Source organism: Cricetulus griseus, chromosome 4, assembly GCF_003668045.3.
Source record: "Cricetulus griseus strain 17A/GY chromosome 4, alternate assembly CriGri-PICRH-1.0, whole genome shotgun sequence".
Taxonomy (NCBI): domain Eukaryota; kingdom Metazoa; phylum Chordata; class Mammalia; order Rodentia; family Cricetidae; genus Cricetulus; species Cricetulus griseus.
The window spans coordinates 147,792,121-147,808,531 of NC_048597.1; the positions used below are offsets into that span (position 1 = coordinate 147,792,121).

At 41.2% G+C, this 16,411-nt stretch overlaps 1 protein-coding gene and 1 non-coding gene across 5 annotated transcripts in view; both read left to right on the plus strand.

The window, feature by feature from the left end:
* Cdon (cell adhesion associated, oncogene regulated) overlaps positions 1-16,411 on the plus strand; it is a 90,924-nt gene that overhangs the window by 43,574 nt on the left and 30,939 nt on the right. For all 4 annotated transcript variants that reach the window (XR_003484663.2, XM_027411786.2, XM_027411785.2 and 1 more), the window contains 7 exons: positions 387-740; positions 6,614-6,903; positions 7,701-7,875; positions 10,727-10,858; positions 13,893-14,096; positions 14,842-15,023; positions 15,497-15,602. Coding sequence is in view for 3 of the 4 variants with exons in the window: in XM_027411786.2 (XP_027267587.1) it covers positions 387-740; positions 6,614-6,903; positions 7,701-7,875; positions 10,727-10,858; positions 13,893-14,096; positions 14,842-15,023; positions 15,497-15,602 (1,443 nt within the window). In the remaining variant the exon portion in view is untranslated. The remainder of the gene's footprint in view (positions 1-386; positions 741-6,613; positions 6,904-7,700; positions 7,876-10,726; positions 10,859-13,892; positions 14,097-14,841; positions 15,024-15,496; positions 15,603-16,411) is intronic.
* LOC113835320 lies at positions 11,929-12,096 on the plus strand. Its single transcript, XR_003484763.1, has one exon. It is a non-coding gene; the product is annotated as a U1 spliceosomal RNA (small nuclear RNA).

Here is a 16,411-nt window from a genome sequence, read left to right on the forward strand (position 1 = left end):
TGGGACATCCTCTGAACTCCATAATAAAGTTGATTGTGTGTGTGTGTGTGTGTGTGTGTGTGTGTGTGTGTGTGTGTGTGTGTGTGTGTGTGTGTGTGTCTGAGGATTACATGACTAGCGGTTAGAGGACAAGTTGTGTAAGTTAGTTTTTTTTTCAACCATGTGGGTTCCAGGGATTGAAATCAGGTTGTCAGGCTTGGTGGCAAGTGCCTCTGCTGGCTCTGAAACCTACTTTTCGTTGTCAATTTTACGTGGTGAAAGTTGAGAAGAGATCTAATTGGAGGGGATATCATCGAAGTATCATTTCTGCAATTGGATGAAATTCCTTTGCAGGGCAGATGTTATCATGTTCCAAGTTTTGATTCTCTGAATTGTGTTTCTAATAGACAGTGGACTGAAGCCTGTTATAGTCACAGCACCAGCAAATGTAGAGGTGATGGATGGAGACTTTGTGACCTTGTCTTGCAATGCCACTGGAGTGCCTGTCCCAGTCATTCATTGGTATGGCCACCATGGATTGATAACCAGCCACCCATCTCAGGTCCTTAGGTCCAAATCCCGAAAGTCCCACCTGCTCCCACATCGGGACCTGGACCTGGAGCCTGTCTACTTCATCATGTCCCGAGCTGGCTCAAGCTCTCTGTCTATTCGGGCAGTTACTCAGGAGCATGCTGGGAAATATACCTGTGAAGCTACAAACAAACATGGTACCACACAGTCAGAAGCATTTCTTACAGTTGGTAAGTTGCTTTCAGCATTTTTCTCAGTAGAACACTGTCCTTTTATCATAGGGGAAAAGATGATTTGAAATGTTATTTTAACGAATGTGTGTTTCCCTGTGGCAATGAAATATAGGGCTTCATTTGAGGGTATTTTGCTGTACAGGAACCAGGTGGGCCTTGGTCTCCATTTCTTATTTAAATCTTACTTGGGAATGAGCTCAAAATGCAATCCATCTTTGTGATTAATGGCTTTGGGGTTTGAAGGTACTAAAGAGATTATTTCACATAGTTTTCAGAGGAGACCTGAGAAGCAAGGTTCTAAGTCTGAAGGGTTGGCTTATATTGAAAATATCGACTTAGGGGCCTGTCAAATGCCAATATGTGACTATGTAAGTTATTTTCCTAATGGGATATATAATAGTGTTTATGTGCCATTTATTTGTCATGCTGATGACTTAACAGTTTCATATGACTTTTGAAGTATTCAAATTCGGACCTTACACCAATAGGCATGCAGGGCAGTGCTCCCCAATGTTCAGTAAGAGGATGGTTGAGTTGGTTTGTTCACCTTACACCAATGGGCATGTAGAGCTGTGCTCCCCAATGTTAAGTCAGTAGATGGTTGAGTTGGTTTGGTCACCCGAGTGGATTGCTGCTGTGTTCTTCTGAGATGCAGGATGTCCAGTACTGCTTTAGTAAGGGGACACAGAGGCTCCTGTCATAGGCACACTCCTCTTTTAGGGTTTCATGTGGCCTTTTGTGCTTGGATCTCTGGTGTCTTTTCTGGTCATAGAGCCCATGGGATTGAGGTCAGTGTTTATCCTGGAGTCATGCTCTTCTCTGCAGATAACAACTGTAGGGCTCCAGAATTCCCCACTTTAATTAGTTCCCAGTCCAGGTGTTCATGGGTGTTCTTGCCTGTCCTGTCCTCCATAGATGTCCTTAAAGCAGAGGAGGAGTCTTAGTGTGGTCTTGGCAGAAAAGTGCTGGTGCTAGAGTTTGGGTGTTAACATTGCTGTTTCCTCACATAAACAAGGAGTTTCTAACTCTGGGTAAACCTAGAGGCCAGAAGGTAAGTGTGGAAAAGCTAGGGACCTGCACTCTCAAATGTGCTGCTCCATGGATGTTAGGGGAGGGACAGTATGTGACTATAAAGTCTATAGGCCAGTTGCTGAACTCTGCTTGCTTTCTGATATATGTCACTGATGTCCTGTATGTAGGATTAACATGGAAGTCTAAGAGGCCAGGAAAACTGTTACAATGCCATCTGGTAACAAAACATTCCGTATAAATGTAACAGATTATGATTATTGCTATCTAATTACTGGTAAATTATTGTTATTCATTATGGTGATGTTTGTGGCAGGAAAAGGTAGTTATTGGCTTTATTAATCTTAAGAGTTTCAAACAGAGGTAGTTGAATAGTATATAAATTTAGATATATGACTATGTATGTGCACATATGCGTATGTATTTGCATATACATATTTCACTAGGCAAAATAAGAGTGGCACAGCTTAGAATTATTAGCTGCTAATAGGTTTACAGGAGCTGCCTGGATAGAATGTGGCAGGCATGATTATTTTATGCAAATGTGCAGCAGCCTAAGGAGATGTAGATGTTATCATTATAGCTGTTGGAACTAGATATTTTGTCTTTCTCATTTTAAATATGAGAAGTCTGAAACATTTAACATTTCATAACCTAACTTGCTTAGATTAGATCTTTCACAGTCTCCTTAGTTCCAGATCCTGTCCTGGTAAATACCATTTTAATGAGCAGTAACACTGTCAGCTACATCCTACCCACCTGGGCTTTTCCCTGCTTCAGAGAATTGTTAAGACCCGTTGAGTTTATTAAAGCACAAGCACTACATACTAATGCATGTCTTTGCATAGAAACCCGAGTCTCATTAAGCTCTAGCATTAACCGTCAGTTACTTTGTTTATTGTGGAGAGGAAATGCCAGATTTCAAAGCGAGGTGATACCTCCCTCTCCCTTGTTTCCAGAGACCTTAAGCTTTTGAGGTCTTGGATGTAAAACATTGCAGAGTGAGCTGTATCTGTAACTCTAATGGGGGCTGTCCTTGCAGTGTGGTGTGGATGAGTGGTCACCATGAGGATACCTTGGTCAGGGGTGTGTGTATTCCACGATTCATTAGTTTCTGTGCAGACTCATTGAATTCATTAACATATCTATATTTTTTCCTAATTCAAAATCAGTCTACATTTAAGTGAGGGATGTGGTTCCTGCTTGTGATTAGAAACTGGGAAGCTGAGGCAGGAGTATCGCTACAAGTTCAAGACTAGCCCAGACTATGGAGGAAGACCCTGTCTCTAAGGACCAAACCAAAGCAATCTGTCCAAAAAAAGAAAAGGGACATGAAGTTGGGAGACTGGGGTGGGGGTGCTAGGGAGAATTGGAGGGATGTAGTGATGGACAGATATGATCAAAATACAAAGTATAAATGTGTGAAATTTACAAAGAATAAACATTATTTTTAGAATAAAGAAATTATAATTCTACCCATTTTTTGCAGTTGTTTTGAATATAAACTGAGGTAATAATAACCATGAAACCTTCAAGTTCTGATGATTTAATTTAAAAACTTTCAACTTCACTTTCAGAAGAAAAGACACTGAATTTTGGCCTTTTCCTGGGCTGCCAGGAAGAGCTGTGTAGCAATGAGCTGTTCCTCCCAGTCAGCCATTCCAGGCAAGGGGCACGTAAATACTGTAGTGTGCTGTTGCTAAGTGATGGTGTCTGATTGGGTTGAGAATATAAATGTATTTTTCATCTTAATATTTTTAATTTATGATGAGAGTATTTGGATAAAATGAAAAGCATCTACATGGCTAATCTTCAAATAGTATCTAATATAACTTTTTTTAATTACCCAAAATATATTCTTTGCAATAGTAGAGGTTGGTTAGTTTGCCCCATTTTATAAGTTGTGGCAGGCTGCACTGCACCCGGAGTAGCAGAAATGGACCTGTGATGCTCTTGCAGTGGACAGACAGGCTGCATTTTTCTAACACTTCTGTATAAACTGAGGCATGTGGTGTGGAAACTCTTTTGTGGCTAGATACCACTTCCCAGTGGTCAGCTGCCTGGAGGATCCAGGAAACTACTAATGAAACAAGAGTCCTTTCCCACCACCCAAGCCACAGCAAATCCCCTCCAGCCAGAGCCCAATTCTCTGCACTGGCAGGCACCACATCAACCCTGAATGTCCACTCCGCTCTGACTCACTAGGCAAACATGCTCCTTCCAGGAGCAATATTTTCAAGTTGTCTCAGTGAACTTAATTAGTTTTCTTCTGCAGCGTTTCACACTAGCTTCTTATTTTTTTTTTGATGGAGGATGATTCTAGGACATTCTTTCTCTCTTATAGGCTAACAGGGACCTGACCTTACACTGTTAGTCTGTTCTTGCTGGCTCTTTGTTCAATGTGTGGTTCTAAAAATCACACCCACCTTTTACCAGGAACCTGACTTCATTGTAGGGGGAACCATTTCCTCTGCTCACTTCCTTCTCAAGGGAGTGAATAATAGGGGATCCATTGTTGCCAGTATTAACAACGTTGGAGAGAAGCCAAACTGTCAATCCCTGGGTTTTATTGTATTGACAGATCTTGTCTGGCAGACCTTGCTCACACTTTCCCTGTTCTTCTCACAGCACCCCACTCCATTCTTCTGCAGCTGTTGTATAGAGTTTCAGAACTTCAGCTCTGCACCCCTCAAGCAGGAGGGAGTACTCTTCTCTACCTGAGAATTAAATGAGGTGGTTCAGATTAAATACCTTGCACAGTTCTTGGCACACAATGTTCTCAGTAGTTTTGGATATATGCCCCTTTGTTTGTGTGTGTGAAAATGTATTATTTTATATTCTATATATTCTAAATGCTGTTGGTTGTAGGAGTTAAGACTTAGCCATCTTTAGACTGGCAATTTTTACATGATAGTTTTTACTAATTATTTGAGAATTTCATTCCGCTTTTTTGAGATCAGACGAGATCAGGCGCATTCAGGGTGGTTATGGCCATAGACTCATACCACTTAAAAAAAAAATCACCCTCCCTTCCCCAGCCATTCCCATGATGACCCTTTCTAACCTCCCGTCACTTCCAAACCAGCTTTGAGGTTTTTTTCCCCCTATTGAGTCCAGTTTGTGTTGCCTGGCTAGTTTTGGAAGTGGGGTCTGCTCTGCTGTGTGGTTGAACTACAAGAGGCCATTTCTAAAGAAAGCTGAATCTTCCACTCCCAGCAGCTATCCTGGCATTGGCTCCTTGGCTAGTGGTAGGATTTTGTGTTCACCTTACTTCCTCTATGCTGGGCCTTTATCTGGTTGCATTACCCATCAGGTCATCAGTTGAGGGGAGAGAGAGAGAGAAAGAAAGAGAGAGAGAGAGAGAGAGAGAGAGAGAGAGAGAGAGAGAGAGAGAGAGAGAGGCTGGTGCTCAGCTGGCATTCTCCTTTTTTAAAGCCCAGGGTCCAATTCATAGAATTGTGCTACCCATTTTTTGGGGTGAGCCTTCCTACTTCAATTAATTCAGCCTAGAAACTCCCCCACGAGCATGCCCAGAAGGTTTGCTTCTGTGGAGATTCTAGATCTCAAGATTAACCCTTACAAGTGGAATACCTGTTTATGAGTACTGACTGCCCAAAAGATTAGTGACACAGCCCCTCTGCGATTCTATTCCATTCCATTCTATTCTATTCTATTCCATTCCATTCCATTCCATTCCATTCCATTCCATTCCATTCCATTCCATTCCATTCTATTCTATTCTATTCTATTCTGTTAGTTAGCTAGAATGCAGCTGGAATGTTCTTTCTTTTGCCTTGCTTGGGTCAGTAATTTGTAACTTAACTGTAATAAGAGAGCACAGCCAAAGCCGGGCATTGGTGGCCCACGCCTTAAATCCCAGCACTCGGGAGGCAGAGGCAGGAGGATCTCTGTGAGTTCGAGGCCAGCCTGGTCTCCAGAGTGAGTGCCAGGATAGGCTCCAAAGCTACACAGAGAAACCCTGTCTTGAAAAAAAAAAAAAAAAAAGAGGGAACAGCCAAAGTAGCTTTACTTTCGTGGAAGTGGACCCTCATGTCCATCTCTGTCTGTGAAATCTCTACATGGGACCAGCTGGCACATGTCTGTGGGGCAGCCAAACCCCGAGAACAAAAGTAAAAGCAGAACTAGGACCTCCTAAAGCTTAAGCTGAGATTAAGGGCTAGAGTGTTCTGCTTAAATGGGAGTTCTGGGAAGTAACTTTGGAAACTATCTTCCCAGAGGGTAAGAGAACAGAGTTGACCATTAAAAAACAAACAAAAATCCCACTGCATTTATTTATTGTGTGTGGGGGGAATGGGTGTGCATGGCATGGTGCACATGTGGGGGTCAGAGGGCAACTTGTATGAGTTGGTTCTTATCGATCTACTATGTGGGTTCTAGAGATGGAACCCAGGTTGTCAGGCCTGTGCCATTGGTGACTGAGCCATCAAACTATCCCCACGTTCTTTTTCTGTCTCTTTGCTCACAGTAGAATGCATTATCTATTGTCAGACTCATCAAGTCTTTTTAAATTGAGTTGGTAAATTGATACTGTAAAAACTGAATATTAATCCAGAGCTAAGTAAAAAATAAAAGTATTTTCACTAGTCAACTATTATGTCATGCTACTGGTTTTCCAAACAAGCCCTCTGCTTGCCACTGAGTAGACAGATTGACAATAGAAGTTAGATGTCACTCAGGGTGAAACAGGGAAGTGTTGCTTTTTTTAATGTCTTGGAGTCAAATTCTGCTCATAATGTCAGTATGGGCACTGATATTAACCAGGTAGAAGATGCTGGAAAAGTGAACTTCTGCTCCCCTTATTCCTCTCTCCCTTTGTGCAGTTCCTTTTGAAACAAATACAAAAGCAGAGTTGGTCATACCTTCTGAAGCTACTCAGAATGACGAACGAGACCCAAGAGATGGTCCAGAGTCTGGCTCGCAGAGCTTGCTTCCAGTGAAGGTGCATTCCAGCGGAGTGGATTTGCCAACACAGAAAAATGCCTCTGTGCCTGATGCTCCTCACATACTGAGTCCCCCCCAGACCCACATGCCAGATACATACAACCTGGTGTGGAGGGCAGGGAGGGATGGCGGCCTACCCATCAATGCCTATTTCGTGAAGTACCGAAAGGTAAAGCCTTCCCATTCATTTTTCTTTTCTCATTCCTTAGTCCTGTGTATGTGTAAGACCTTTGTTTATTGTGTTTTACATTTGTGGGAGGGTAGAAAGGAGAGTGTTCTAGAATAAGTGTTTCAGAGGTGTCTCCCCCAGTCACGCTGGATTGACAGATCTTAGGAAACCAGTACCAATGAAGTATACATAATTTTTTCTCCCAAACCAAAGTTTGAATCCAAAGTAACCGTAACATTTTTCCTCTGTCCTTCTGTCTCTCCCACCCCATCCTGGGGTGGGACTCCAGGCTAGGGATTACCGCTGAACTCTACCTCTAGCCCCATTACTCAATGTTTTCTATCAAGCCTCTTGTTTTAACCCACTGGTCATCAGACTCTGTAAACTACTTTGAAAACCTTAGTTCTGTCCTTAACTGAGATGGTAGAATACTCATCAAATAAAGGATACCTGTTGGAGCAAGGCCATCTGGCATCATCTGTGACCATAACCTCGAAGACTAGCCTCTTAGTACTAGTATCTTAAATGGTTTGGTTATTTATTTTGGTCATGCTTGGGCCTCTATCTATTGATAGAGGTGATTTTTTCCTCTGCAGGTTGTATTAAAGCAAGATTTAAAAGTTGCTTTATGTAATGAGAGTAATACATTTCGTAAGACAAATCGTATTGTATCTCTTGCTTACAATAAAACACACTTCTGCAAACTCCTCTAGAATTAAATGGATACTAAATTTTTGTAATTGGGAGGAAAGTTTTCTTGCTCTCATCTCTCACTATTCTGGGTTTCTCTTGAGCAGCTGGATGATGGTACTGGTACAGTGGGCAGTTGGCACACAGTTCGTGTCCCAGGAAGTGAAAATGAGCTGCATCTAACTGAGCTAGAGCCATCAAGTCTGTATGAAGTTTTAATGGTGGCTAGAAGTGCAGTTGGTGAAGGACAGCCTGCCATGCTTACCTTCCGGACCAGCAAAGGTGAGTGCTATCTTCCATCAGAGTGAACTGGCTACTTCATGTCAATTTATTAGTAAGAATCCCATTGGATAGTAGATATCCTAAGATATAAATCCATTATACATGCATACTGTAGCACCTTTTGGGGGCTATACTTAAGGGGTTGTATTAATTATTCCATTGTAATATTCCACACATATTTTTGCAAGTTCATGATCCGAAGCATTAAGATGGGCAAGGAGATAGTAAGATTGAGAACCAGCCCAGTGGAGCTTGAGGAAGGTAAAATGCACCCTCAGATAACAACTCCAGATAAAATCCAATTTGGTTCTGGGCAGTATAGAAAACAGATAACACTAGTCCTCATGGAGTTCATGTTCTAGCTGGGAGGAGCATATGCCCAAGTGCTAAGCACCTTTGGGGGTGGTGTTAACAAAGAAATACTTCAGGGATGGACTTGGGAAGTGTCTGAGTTGGAGTCATTGCAAGTAGGTGGCCACAGATATATGGTTAGTATTAGTCAGCAGTGAGGTATTTAAAAAAGAGGAAGTAGAAGGCTTTTACACATTAGGAGAAAGAAAGTGCTTGGTGTACACACCAAAGAGCAAAAAGGGAAAATCTCTCTCTCTCTCTCTCTCTCTGTCTCTCTCTCTCTCTCTCTCTGTGTGTGTGTGTGTGTGTGTGTGTGTGTGTGTGTGTGTGTCTGTGTGACCCTGTAGTTGGGGCACACAGCAGTCTGTGGAATTTTCCAAGTCTTTGCTGGTGATGTCAGTGAGCTAGGAGGAGCTGGAACATTTGGGCTGGAGTTACAGAGTAATGGAGGAGGGTACAGTGAGGAAAGACAGACAATGTCTGACAGAATTCCAGAAGGATCTTCCTGATGAACAGTTTATGAGGGGAGTTCAGGTAGAGGAGGCCATACTGGAGTGGTCCAAATACAGGGAAATACTTCAGGGGGGACCCCAAAGAAGCATGTTCTGCTCTGGTTCTGAGGTTAGAATTAATTTTGGGCCACCAACCAACTCCAAGATAATGGTATGGAGACTTATTAATTATGAATGCTCAGCCTTTGCTTATCCTACTAGCTCTTTAAATTTACTTTAACCTGTTTTTATTTATCTACACTTTACCTCAGGGCTTTTTACCTTTCTTTCATTCTGTATGTCCTACCTTCCTGCTTCTTCTGTGTCTGTTTGGCCTCTGGTGTCTCCCTGTGTTCTTTTTCTTCCTGAGCCTAAATTCCTCCTCCTACTTACTCTGCCTGCCTGAAAGCCTGCCTATACCTCTTCTCTCACAATTGGCCATTCAACTTTTCATTAGACTAATCAGGTGCCTTAGGCAGACATGGTAAAACAGAAACACATCTTTACATAGTTAAACAAATATTCCACAACACTGTGCTGTAAGAGAAAAAGCCTCTGAGGTTTGGGAAATGTGCATCTAGTGGCTTTGGAAAAGGACTTTCATTTATTCATTATTGGGCAGAAATGAGTATTTCCCATTTTAAATGAATCTTCTGTTAGTTTTCACCACTTGGTCCTAGTTATTTATAGTCTGACCTATAAACCATTGAATAACTGTTTCTGTTTAAAAACTAAAAACCAAAAAAACCCAATTTCACTTTTGCTTGTTGAAACATTAAAAGTTAGTGTAGCATTTTTCTGTGGAAAAACAACCTTAAGCTCCTTAATTATGAATATTATTTTGGAATGAATACAAGCAACAAAAAGGATGGACTAATCAGAACCTTTGCCCAGGTCTTCATTTGGCTTTCTTGCTCACGTTGTTGTATTAGTCAAGGTTTTCTAGAGGAACAGAACCAATACAAGTACATAGATGTATACATGTGCATACACATATACATTTACACATACACATAGACAGATATGGACATACATAGACAAACATACACAAAAAAATACACATAGACATACACATAGACAAACACAGACATACACACACATACACACATATATATACACACATAGACAGACATAGACAAACACAGACATATACATAGACATACACATAGAGAGACCTAGACATATATAGACATATATAGACATAGGCATAGACATATGTAGACACAGACAGACAGGCAGAGATGTACATAGACATACCTAGACATATGTGGACATAGAGAGACATAGAGGGACATAGACATGACATAACTTTATTAAACTAGCTCACCTTAAGTGGTACCAACAGTGTCTCACAGCTGAGAGGCTGAGAACCCTGGGAGGTGCTTGGTCCTTCATGCCCAGTACCACAGCCATTGGTGCAGTCCCATAGAAGCTGTCTCTCACTGGAGAGCCAACAACCTAGTACTTACTGAGCCCAGGAGGCTTGCTGCCTCAGAAGTCTCAGTCTGGTGCTGAAAACCTGGAAGGTTCCTGGAGAGCTGTTTGTCCTCAGTCATTAATGGAGACTGGAAACACTGGAATGAACAGCAACAGCAGCTAGGTGAATCCACTCAGCAGTAGAGGAAAGCCAAGCGAGCAGATCTGGTTTGTCCAGAAGGCCTGGGGTGGGTCTACCACATCAGTTAAGGCAGGTGGACAGTTCTTCACAAAAGACTCCCTTCTCAGCTGATTCTAACTTGTGGCAAGCTTACGTCAAAACCAACATCACAGTTGTTTTTTCCTTGTGTAGTACCAAGGAAGAAAGACACATTTAGCTTTCTTTTAATGATTCTAGAGAAAGACAAAGCAATTTTGCTCTAGTTCTTGACATCAGCTAAGTATAAGGGAGGTATTGTGTTTAGACATAGACACATGTATCTTTATAACTGGTTATGTTTCATAGTATTTTTGTTTTTATTTTACATATATAAGCTTATCACTTTTTTTTTTTTTAACAAAATACTTTACAGAAAAAATGGCATCGTCAAAAAACACCCAGGCATCCTTTCCACCTGTGGGCATCCCTAAGCGTCCTGTTATTTCAGAGGCTTCTAACAGCAACTTTGGAGTTGTGCTTACGGATTCCTCTAGGCATAGTGGAGGTAAAGAATCTTCATCTTGTTTGTTTATAAATGTCAGTGTCCTGTTTCACTTGGGGAGGCAGGATAAGTGGGACATTGGTTACTTAGGTAATGTTCTACCCTGCATAGCTACTTTTTACATATGTGTGTGTATATGTGGTGTATGTGTGTGCATGTATTTTGGCATGTGTGCATGTGTGTGTGTGGGGGGGTTGGTGGGTGGGTGTTTGTTTAGGCCTAAAGTTGAACCGTAATTACCCAAGGACTTTCATGTCAGAGCTGCTTTTCAGTTACCTTAAGCACACTACTTACGCTTTATAAGTGTAAAGATGACACCTCAAAGGTGAATACTTTACTATTTACTTAATACAACATGTAGAGGTTACTAACTGCCAGCACAGCAGAGATAAAATAATCCTTGCTATCGAGGATTTAAAGCATAGTGAGTGACACAGACATCTGAACAAACACTTCAGTGAATTGACTGCTAAAAATCAAAGAAACAGCTAAGCCCATAGTAATAGAATAGATAATATACACAGGCATGCCAGAAGACAGCTTGTCCATTCTGCTTATACTCCTGGGGGACCTCAGGAGAGACACTTGACTTGGACTTGCCTTGATACAAAGGGGAGCACATAGTGGTTCGCACACAACGGCTGCTCAGCATCTTGAGCTAAGCCTCAGAAGACAAGAACAATGCCAGCAGATGAAGGAGCGGGAGAGGCAAGCATAGCTTCTGCAGATGGGCAGATGGATAGATGGCATGTTGCATTCAGTTAATTAGTGTGACTTATTGCTGTTGGGGTCGATGATAGTATAAGGAAGAAGGTAGGTGCCCATGTCTTATTTGATACACTTAAAAATGTCATCTCGGCCAGTGGGTAAGGACACTTACTGCCTGAGAGACCAAGTTTGACCCCTGGGATCCACACAGTGAAAGAAGAGAAATGGATTTTGCAAATTGTCTTCTGATCTCCACACATGGGCTGTATCATATGCCTCTCCACCCACAATAAATAAATAAATAAAGAATAAATAAATTTAAAGAAATGTAATCTTGTCCTGGGAGCTATGAAGAGTCAGTCCTAGTACTTAACCTGGCAAGGGACAGACATTCCAGGGTCATGAAGTGGTTTCCCCAGGGCGAGGTTCTTTTATTACACATGGTATGTGTTGATCCCTATGGTTTCCCCAAATTCTGGAAACTTGACTGCATAATTTGTGGTAGTGGGGGGCTGCATTCGTGCTACTCCCTCAAAAAAGTCCTAATGGATTTTTAAAAGGAAGAAATGTAAGAGATATACCTAGAAAAAAAATAAGATGACACCAGTGAATGAAGGAGAAAGAGGCAGGGCATAGCTGAGGTTAGAGTAACAGAATCTACGTTGAATGAGAAGGAAGAAGCTTGGGTGTGGACACGAGGAACCATTTAAAAGGTGGATGGATGATAAACGATTGTAAGTGAAGATTATGAGTTTGGAATTCTTTAACTGAAGTACACATATGAAATTATTTGTTTGCTGTTTCTAAGTGCTTCTCGAGGATGTGAGCATGCCTGCTTTCCAGTTGTGGTAAACTGAGGTTCTGATGTTTCAGTGTGCTAGACAACAATGAGTGTGCTAGACAGAGAGTATGCTAGACAATTGGTGGAGGAGCTGCTGTAGGAATCTGTTTTCCCAGTACAGCTACTGCTGTGAAAGAGACTGAGTGTGCTCTTCTCTGTAGACATGTTCTCAGTGACTTTCCTCTTTGACCTGTGGCATTTGGTGAGTTTGAACCTTGCACAGTCACCCTGAGAAAGTCGTTTGATTTTTGGCAAAGATGTACATTAACATTTCTGCTCATTCTGTTTCTTTCCATTGCTTTCTAGTGGGAAGGAATACAGTAAGTATCACCCACAGTTATTTGCTAATGCCTCCTTCTGTTTATCCTATAAGCCATTCGTTTTGTAAAGCACCCTGGTTTTCTGCATAGAAGTACCATGTTCAGTGTGACTTCCTTAGAAATGAGGGTTGAATTGATGCTGAGATGAAACAAGTTGCTTGAGAAGCATGGACTCAGGAGAAAGATAAGATTTCTTTAGTGGCTTTACCAATATCGTGGCCCAGGTTGGCCGTCCATGTACAGCTTTAGCAACTCAGTCAGCACTCAGAAAGACCCACTGGCCTCCTGAGAACCAGATGCCCACAGAATCCACAGGCGGCTGATGTGAAAGCAGAATGGCAGTTTCCTGGGGTTCAGTGTAACTTTTTTGTGGGCCATCCTTGTAGGAATCATGAAGGAAGCCCACCAGCTTGCTTGTTCAGCAAGGGAAGTTAGGCTCCCTACTTAAATGCTGGTGACCTCACTCCCAATGTTTCCTTCCATCTGCCACAGGGTCTAGTCCTAACCTGTGATGTAGGACAGCACCTGTGCCCTGTGGTAGTGCTCACTGCAAGCTCTCTGACCTACTGTTCTATATGTTTGTGTCATCGTCTTCCTGTGGCACTGTTCCTGTCTCCCTCACATCCTCTCCTTCCCTTGCTAGTATTGATTTGGTCCTATTTGATCCATGCATGTGTAGATAGACTGTGTTTCAAAGCAGCAATTCCTGAAGCCTTGAGAGTTAATGTAACCATCAGTAGGTTGTTAGGTTTGTTTCATATAGTTCAGAAAACATTTCAAATAAAAAAAAAACATTTGGGAAAATTGTTTACATACCCTAACCAAAATCAAATAATCACTTGCACATAGCTTTAGTCATAAATCTAAAATAGAATAGCAGAAACTATCACATTCATAACCATTCATCTTTTGTGAGTTAATTATCATATCTGTAATTGTTTGCCTTTCCTTCCTTCCAGTTTCCCATATTTCCTTTCCTATACATTTTATTTCCCCTTAGCTTTTAAAAAGGACAGGGAGACAGGCTGTAATATTATTAGCTATGACAGAAAATTTGATAAGAGATTTATCCTTTATTACAGGGTTTGGATTTATACCTCATACTGTTTTTAGGTTATTCCTATCTCTGACACCATGGTGATGGTGAAATGACTGTTCCAATTTTCAGTTCCAGAGGCACCAGATCGGCCTACTATCTCTACTGCATCAGAGACCTCTGTCTATGTCACTTGGATTCCCCGGGCAAATGGTGGCTCTCCAATCACTGCCTTCAAGGTGGAATACAAACGGATGAGGACTAGTGATTGGCTGGTGGCTGCTGAAGACATCCCTCCTTCCAAACTTTCTGTGGAAGTCCGTAGTTTAGAACCAGGTAATAATACTTTTTTTGGGGGGGGTGCTATTTTTTTTGAGGTAACAAATGATATAGTGGAAAATTTTGAAAATAAAATATGTAGAAGAGAGTAAGTTATCTGAACTATATTCATTCATAGACAGTGTGTTTATGTTTTGGTATATTTCTTTCTAGTCTTTTTTTCTCTATGTCTTTATATGCCCCAGAATCTTGTCGTACACACAGTTTTGCATACCTTGTTTTATATATAACTCTGTAAATCTATCATCCTTTGCTTAACTGTTTTTGTTGCTGTTGTTGTAGTGGTGGAAATGGAAGCCAAGGCCTTATGCATGCTAAGCAAGCACTCTATAACTGAGCTATCTCTGAGCTACATCCCCAACCCTTAACCATTTTACTTCTGGATTTTTAAGTTGTTTCTCCAATCCCATTCACCCCCAAACTTCAAGACTACTAAAATAGGAAAAAAGGTGTGGATAAACTTATAATTTTGGGGGGCTCAAGACCACTTTTGCTCCTGTAATTTTAAATATGCACAGATGTAGCAGATGTCCCGTCTAACTCTCTGTAGTTAGGAAAAAGACAGCAGTTTTAGAGCTGAGTGGAACCAAGTGACACTTTCCAGACTAAAAAATCTTCCAATGATTGTGTTTGAGTGATGAAGACACTCACTTTAGGATTTTAGTTTATTCTTTGGATGCACCATAATGCCATTACAGGTTTTTATAGTTAAAAATGTTTTGTTTTTGCTCTACCCCTCAAGGTTCAACATACAAATTTAGGGTCATTGCTATCAACCATTATGGAGAGAGTTTTCGGAGCTCAGCATCCCGTCCTTACCAGGTGGCTGGCTTCCCAAATCGTTTTTCCAACCGCCCAATAACCGGACCTCACATTGCATACACAGAGGCTGTCAGCGATACTCAGATTATGCTCAAGTGGACGGTACGTGAATGGACATCTCCTTAACGAGACTTCATATCAGTGTAATGTTCTTGTGATGTGATGTTATGTCTTGTGTGTGATCAGTTGTCAAACTTTTAATTGTGAGGAAGTGGAAGGGCACTGAAGTTTGTCTAAAGCACATATTCTAAGAGACAGGGTTAAAATGAAATTATTGTTTTCTTCTGCTGCCATCCAAATGTTGTTAACTTAACTGACACTTTATGATTTATTCTTTTTGAACCATGTATACATTTAATTTTGAAGCTTGTGAAGTGTATACGGTTCTATTTTTGTTTAGGTCTGCAGTAAGCTAAGTGCTTGTATACAATTGATTATCTCTGAATCAGGTTCAAAAATGGCCACTACATATAATAGTAGCAAAACAAAGCTAGAGAAACATTACCACACAGATAAGGAAATTCAGATATTGCTTTTATTTTTGCCTTTGACAAGTCTTTGTTTCTGTTTTCTAGTATATTCCATCAAGTAACAATAACACTCCCATTCAAGGATTTTATATCTACTATCGGCCAACAGACAGTGACAATGACAGTGACTACAAGAGGGATGTTGTTGAAGGTGAGTCCCTTGGTAAACTGGAGGTCCTGCAAAAGTGCTTTTATGGGGAGGGCCTAAATATCATGAACCCATCATCACAGGCTAAGACTGAGTTAGAAATGAGCTGGTTTATGTTGTTAAGTCTGTTCCAATGAAACCCAATTTCCTTAGTTCTGTGTGTGTGTGTGTGTGTGTGTGTGTGTGTGTGTGTGTGTGTGTGTATGCATATATATTTATACACTATATCGTATAGTGTCCTGATTTTATTGCAAGATGGGTATAAAAGTATGGGAGAAAATGATTCATCAGTAGTTCATCTGAAACAAAAAAATTACCAGTGACCTGAATATATAAATCAATTACAACTGCTTACTACATTGAAAAGAGTCTCCTCTGTCTGTAGACCTCTGCCCTAGGATAATCACATCTAAAATGTGTTACCAATCTTTAGCAATGTTGGGAACTTGGAGTGTTTTGTAGAGGAACAAGAAACAGTCCAGGCATGAAGGGTACTAATACTGCTCTTCTGCTGCACTTAAATTTAGAACAATCTAGAATGTCACATGTGGCCTGGTGGCTGCTGTGACCTACTTGGTGCCATCTCTACTCTTAGCCATGCCTTTTGCACCTTTTCTCATTGGAGATGTTGACACCAGCCTCAGGTCCTTGGTGCAGAATGGTTCCTGCCCCCTCCGTTCCCTTTTCCTAACACTTTGCACGGGTATTCTCACTCTTCTCTGCTGGAACTTTACATACCTCTTCCTCAGATCAGGTCTTTCCTGGAGTTGTTTGTTTCATAACATTTTATCAAAGTCTAGATATGTGAGTAT